The 6,096-nt window shown below is 37.3% G+C and overlaps 1 protein-coding gene across 1 annotated transcript in view; it reads left to right on the top strand.

The window, feature by feature from the left end:
• RAB32 (RAB32, member RAS oncogene family) overlaps positions 1-4,552 on the top strand; it is a 115,968-nt gene extending 111,416 nt beyond the window's left edge. Inside the window, exon 6 of the mRNA XM_011959448.1 lies at positions 4,055-4,552. Within this exon, the coding sequence (XP_011814838.1) occupies positions 4,055-4,204 (150 nt within the window). The 3' untranslated portion in view covers positions 4,205-4,552. The remainder of the gene's footprint in view (positions 1-4,054) is intronic.
• The last annotated feature ends 1,544 nt before the right edge of the window (positions 4,553-6,096 follow it).

The following is a 6,096-nucleotide window of genomic DNA, read 5'->3' as shown; positions in this document are numbered from 1 at the left end:
AAAGTGAGACCCCATCCAAAAAAAAAAAAAAAAAAAAAATTCTTAACAGTCTGGATATAGAAAAAAGGTGAAAATAATACATATATGAAATGTTTGGAGGGGAGCTGCGTGCATTGGAAGTTTCACATAAGGGGGCTAGTGACAGTCCGATTTATGTAAGAATGATGAAATGTTTGAAAAATTCTGTGATGACAGATAAACATTATACCATAAATTTGTTGAAATCTTAACACAGTTTAGCTTTTAGTTTATGTTCTGTGGATTTCGTGTATGTGTTTATGTGTGTTTTTATATACGTTTGTACGTATGTATGTATCATTGTTCCTCCAAATCACCCACCTCATTCTGGGTATTTATTATCAGATTAGGTTTAGCTCTACTAGAAACTTACCCTTAGAGTAAAAAAACTACTTGATGCCCATCATGATCTGTGGGATAAAAGCAAAGCAATGAGAGACTGTGCAAGAGAGAGACTGCTCCAAAAATATTGAGCAATGATGGAGTCACTGGGAAAGAAAAAAAGACTGTCTACTGGAGGCAGAAACGTATACTCCTAAGCTAGAGGCTAATTGTTTGAATAAATATAGCATCTTAAAATTTCCTTTTATAAATAAAACAGTGATAGAAGAAAAATGAAACCCAGGGGTGCGATGTGAACACTTAACCTGACATGAAGAAGAAAATCACAGAAAGAAAGCCTTGTTATAGAGAAGGTACCTCAGCCTCCCAAGAAGCTAGGACCACAGGCATGTGCCACCATGCCCAGCTACTTTTTGTATTTTTGGTAAAGAGAGAGTTTTGCCATGTTGCCCAGGCTGGACTCGAACTACTGAGCTGGAGCAATCTGCCCACCTCAGCCCCGCAAAGCGCTAGGATTACAGATATGTTCTTCTGTACACTCAGGCCCTCTGTCTGCTCTGTATGCCTATTGGGTGATTCGCTCTGCTTCCCAGGTTTGCTGTAAAAAGACCAAAAAACAAACAAACAAAACAGCAGTAAATGTAACTGCTTATGCGAGTGTGCATTTTGGTAGAGGAGTTTTATAAATTATAGACAAAATTCTCCTTTAGGCTTTATTTAATCTTTCGGGTAATAAATCCAGATTTGCCTCCAGATGTAAGACGTCATGTGACTAGTAGCTTGTGACTGTGTAAGTCATCGGTTTCATTTTATTTATGGATAGGATTACACACAGAGGTGAAAGGTGAAGCACTGTTTAAGAATAAAAATTTCGGCCGGGCGCGGTGGCTCAAGCCTGTAATCCCAGCACTTTGGGAGGCCGAGACGGGCGGATCACGAGGTCAGGAGATCGAGACCATCCTGGCTAACACGGTGAAACCCCGTCTCTACTAAAAAATACAAAAAACTAGCTGAGCGAGGTGGTGGGCGCCTGTAGTCCCAGCTACTCGGGAGGCTGAGGCAGGAGAATGGCAATGGCGTAAACCCGGGAGGCGGAGCTTGCAGTGAGCCGAGATCCGGCCACTGCACTCCAGCCTGGGCAACAGACCAAGACTCCGTCTCGGAAAAAAAAAAAAAGAGTAAAAGTTTCAAATTTGCTCTGTGTTTCCCTACGAATATAGTAGAAGCAGCTTCTGTAGAATTTCTTTAGCAGTAAACCAGGGGTGTTCCAAGAGAATAACAGTAATAAAAAAATTTAGGTTAAAAATCTTAGATTTAAGACTTATAGTACTGCCTAAATGTCACTAGTAGGTACACTTCTGAGCTGGCCAGCAGCTGACTTCAGATCTGACTTTTGCTTGAATTGCAGTCATCTGAATTTCACTAGGAACACAGGCAAAAGATAACTTTTGCAAATACATTTCATCATTTCACCTTTATGGCAAATAATGGATTTCTAATATAAAACTTTAATAATGTTAACATATAGGAATTACATTAACGTGACTACACTGACATTGGAATTTTAACCAGTTGCTTCCACATACAGTTAGAGAATTTTATAATTATTTGCTATAATGGGGATAGCTGAGACTGAATGTCACTTAGACATTCAAAAGATCAATACTTGAATTAAAGTTAACACTTATCTTGGGGCTGAAGGCAAAAAATAACTAAAAAGCTGGTTTCAGTGCTGTGAAAGGTGCCTGTACGTAGCACAGCTCTTTTAGGTTCCTTGTTGTCTGATAAAGGCTTTACAAATAAGGGAAAAGGCTGCAGTGAACCTTGTGCATTGGATTGGATTAGACATTAATATGAGCTTCAGGTTTCATATGTGTATGTGTGTGTGTGTGTGTGTGTGTGTGTAAGAGTATCTGCATATATATGTGAGTGTGTAGGTGTCTGTATGTACACACACATATGTGTAAACAGATGAAGTTGATATGGATGCATGTGTGTACCATACTAGCTAGCCATACCTGCTGAGAGGGCTTAAAAGCAATGACACCACGGAACCAATTAACTTACCGAGTGCTCAAAATTCGGTTTTTAAATATCATTCTCCAGTAAAAAGAATGGGAATCCCTGGAGTAATGCCTGATTTCAGGGAGGGTGGGACAAGGAAAGTAAAGATGTGCCTGTGATATTTTGTTGTGCGAGAAACTAAGGAAGTGCTCACGAAATGATGGAGACATGTCACAAAGATACAGGATACTGTCATACAAGCTCCAAACATGTAAGACAATTTGAGCAACAAAGTAAATAATTTCTGTAATTGGTTCTACTTACAGAGTAAACTAATAATCCATGATAGAAATGAACAAATGAATAAATAAATAGGGAGAAGGGAACCTCTTTTTAACAGAATTCCAGCTAATAAATGTAGAAGGAATGGCAGAAATAAAAAGTCACCATTAAACACCACAGTGATGACTGTTGTAGGGAGGAATTAATTGATGCTAACATTAGTGGGGGAAAGTGTGGTGAGAAATAGGATATTGACCTATTTGCACTAAGTACAAAGGGAAAAAATAATAAATTTTCTGTGGAGAAACCTGGCAAAAACAACTTTAAGCAGTGTGCTTCCTGATAAACTGTGCAGGGTACATCACTTGTGTTTTATTTCTGCCAAAAATATTTGTTGAATTTAATGATAAGGAAACATCAAACATCGCAGATGGAGGTATATTCACCAGTCAGTGCTCTCTGAGAGTGTCAAGGTCATGAAAAGCAAGGAGACTGAGGAACTGTTCCAGAGTAAAAGAGACCCCGGGGCGACAGTGAAGTACAGCCTGTGATCCTGCATCTGAAATAGGGCATTGAAATAATTGACACAATTTGAGTAAGCTTGTTAGACTAACACTGATACTACACTATTGTATAATTTCCTGATTTTGATAGTTGTATTCTGGTTATCTAAGATGTTAACATTTGAGAAATATGTGTGAATGGTAGGAATGTTCACTATTTTTGCAATGTTTTTGTAAATCCAAAATTATTTAAAAATGAACAGTTAAATATTTTTAAAAATAAGCACAGTTTTTTCAATGTGTTACTTACCGTGTGTTTAATGATAACTTATAATTCAGTCACACAAATGCTGTGACAGCTAATAATTCCTTAGGGTGTCCTTAGCGGACGTTGCACTGACAACATTGTTTCAGGCTAATTTATACATGACAACAAAAAGGAATAATTTGTACTTAGAGATGGAGAAGTGACATGATACATTTATCATATTTTAATGTGGTTTGAGCCCTTTCAATTTTTTTTCACAGTGTATCCTGACTGCTTGAATTAGATATTCAAGGCCCGGAATTTTTTTTATTTGGAATGGTTTCATTATATGAATTGCAGCCCAGAGCAAAGATTCATTTTCAACTATCGAGATAGCTCATTGAACCTCAGTGGCAAAGGTTTAAGATAGGAACATCAAAAAAGGTGTCCTCCATAAAAATAAGGGAATTCTTTCCATCACCACATTATTCTTTAACATTCAGCTCTAAGTGGGCACACAGTTTAGTATTAGAGGAAAGTAGCTATGCACTTGCAATACCACCTCTAACAAATTTTTCTGGTCCCATTCATACTGTTAATGCCTTACTTTAAGAATTAATCCTAAAATTTAATCCCATTCTTCCTTTCTGTATTACAGGATAACATAAACATAGAGGAAGCTGCCCGGTTCCTAGTGGAGAAGATTCTTGCAAACCACCAAAGCTTTCCTAATGAAGAAAACGATGTGGGCAAAATTAAGCTAGATCAAGAGACCTTGAGAGCAGAGAGCAAATCCCAGTGTTGTTGATAGGGCTTCTGCTTCTCTTGTGTGTGCCTCAGCTCTGAAGAAGTTCCTGAGAATGGGTTACGGATGTCATGTTAGCTGTGAGTCTTCCCACAAGTGGCACTTCAAAAGGCAGCACCACTGGGTGCCTGCACTTATTTGAAAATGGAACTTTGGGAGAAGTATCCCTGCCAATGGCTCTGTAACTTAACAGATGACAATTAGGCTTTTGTCATTATCGCCATCATATGGAAGATAGTGTTTACATCCTTTTAAACATCTTTTTATATGACAGTTCCTTAGGATTTGGTAAGCCTTCCAAGTTGTAGCTTTTAATGTAAGTGCTGGGGTGGTAATAAAATGTTACCTCCAGTCTTATGGTCATTTTGAGTCTATATTTTTGCCATCTTATTGCATCCTCACTTTTTAAGGGGGGGTTTAGATTCTATTAGCCACAAAGGCTTGAGGTTTCTCTTTAGCAATTTTCTATTCAAAACTTTGAAAAGGCCAGGTATGGTGGCTCATGCCTATAATCCCAGCACTTTAAGAAGGTGAGGCAGGAAGATCACTTGAGCCCAGGAGTTTGAGGTCACAGTGAGCTATGATTGTACCATGGCACTCCAGCCTGAGCAACAGAGTGAGAACCTCTTTCTTAAAACAAGAAAAACCTTTTGAAACTTTGTGTAAAATTATTTTCCTTACATATAATTTAACCATTCATAGATGGTGTGGCATGTGGTCACTCTTCTTAAATACATTAAAATGACCTTCTTAATGACTGAAAAAGTACTCACAGCACATCTGTATTATGGATGTTTCCTTCTGGATATGGTTACTAGCCCTTGGAAACTATATAAATGAGCATTTCTTCTTTTCTCTCCCTAGTCCTTTCTCTCTTCTTTTTTTCCTGTTTGTTTATGTTCATAACTGAAGGCCTATGTGATATGATGGTTGCAATTCTTTCTCAAGTTTGTGATAGCAATAGTCAAGGACAGAATGTATTTCAAAGCATATACAATTAAATCTGAGCTTCTATAGTATGAATTGTGAAAGACACTAGGTCGTGTATGGTTTTGTATAAGGGTTGGGACATTTAAAGTATAATGTCTAAGAAACTTAAGGCAGACTCACAATATTTGCATTACCATTTAAGCTAATTAAGGAAAATAATAAATATTTTGACTGAAGTCTTACTTTTGAATTACTATAGTTCTATAATAGAAAGGTAATATGGGATGTACTTTTCTGCCTTAGAAAACTTCGTTCACTTTTGCCTTTTATTTTTAAGGGACTTACTTCTATCATGTCCAACTTACTGATTTAAGAAAGGTCCAAACTTACTTCTTTCAAAGAAAATGTCTCATTAATTTATTGCAAACGAAACAAAACAAAGGCCTAGGCTTGGCAAGATCTAATCCCAACACTTTGGGAGGTCAAGGAGGGAGAATCTCTTGAGCCCAGGAGTTCAAGACCAGCCCTAGCAACATAGAGAGACCTGTCTCTACAAAAATCAAAAACAAAAACAAAACACCAAAAAACACAGCAAGAAGTGCATTTGCTTTGACAGCTATGTTCTGGGAATAAATAATAGTTGTCATGAACCATAAAATGTAGCTCTCTTTTCATTAAACCTAACTTTTGCCTAGAAATCACATATATGTTTATATACTATATATTTAAGTAAGAAAAAAAACCCTTTTGACCTCTTTGGATATGTATTCTACATATCTGCATAGCAGCAGATTTTCTTTTTATTTTATTTTATTTTATTTTATTATTATACTTTAAGTTCTAGGGTACATGTGCATAACATGCAGGTTTGTCACATATGTATACTTGTGCCATGTTGGTGTGCTGCACCCATCAACTCGTCAGCACCCATCAATTCGTCATTTATATCAGGTATAACTCCCAAT

This window comes from Colobus angolensis, unplaced genomic scaffold (assembly GCF_000951035.1).
Source record: "Colobus angolensis palliatus isolate OR3802 unplaced genomic scaffold, Cang.pa_1.0 Scaffold493, whole genome shotgun sequence".
Classification (NCBI taxonomy): Eukaryota; Metazoa; Chordata; class Mammalia; order Primates; family Cercopithecidae; genus Colobus; species Colobus angolensis.
This window is presented reverse-complemented; position numbering and strand designations above follow the sequence as displayed.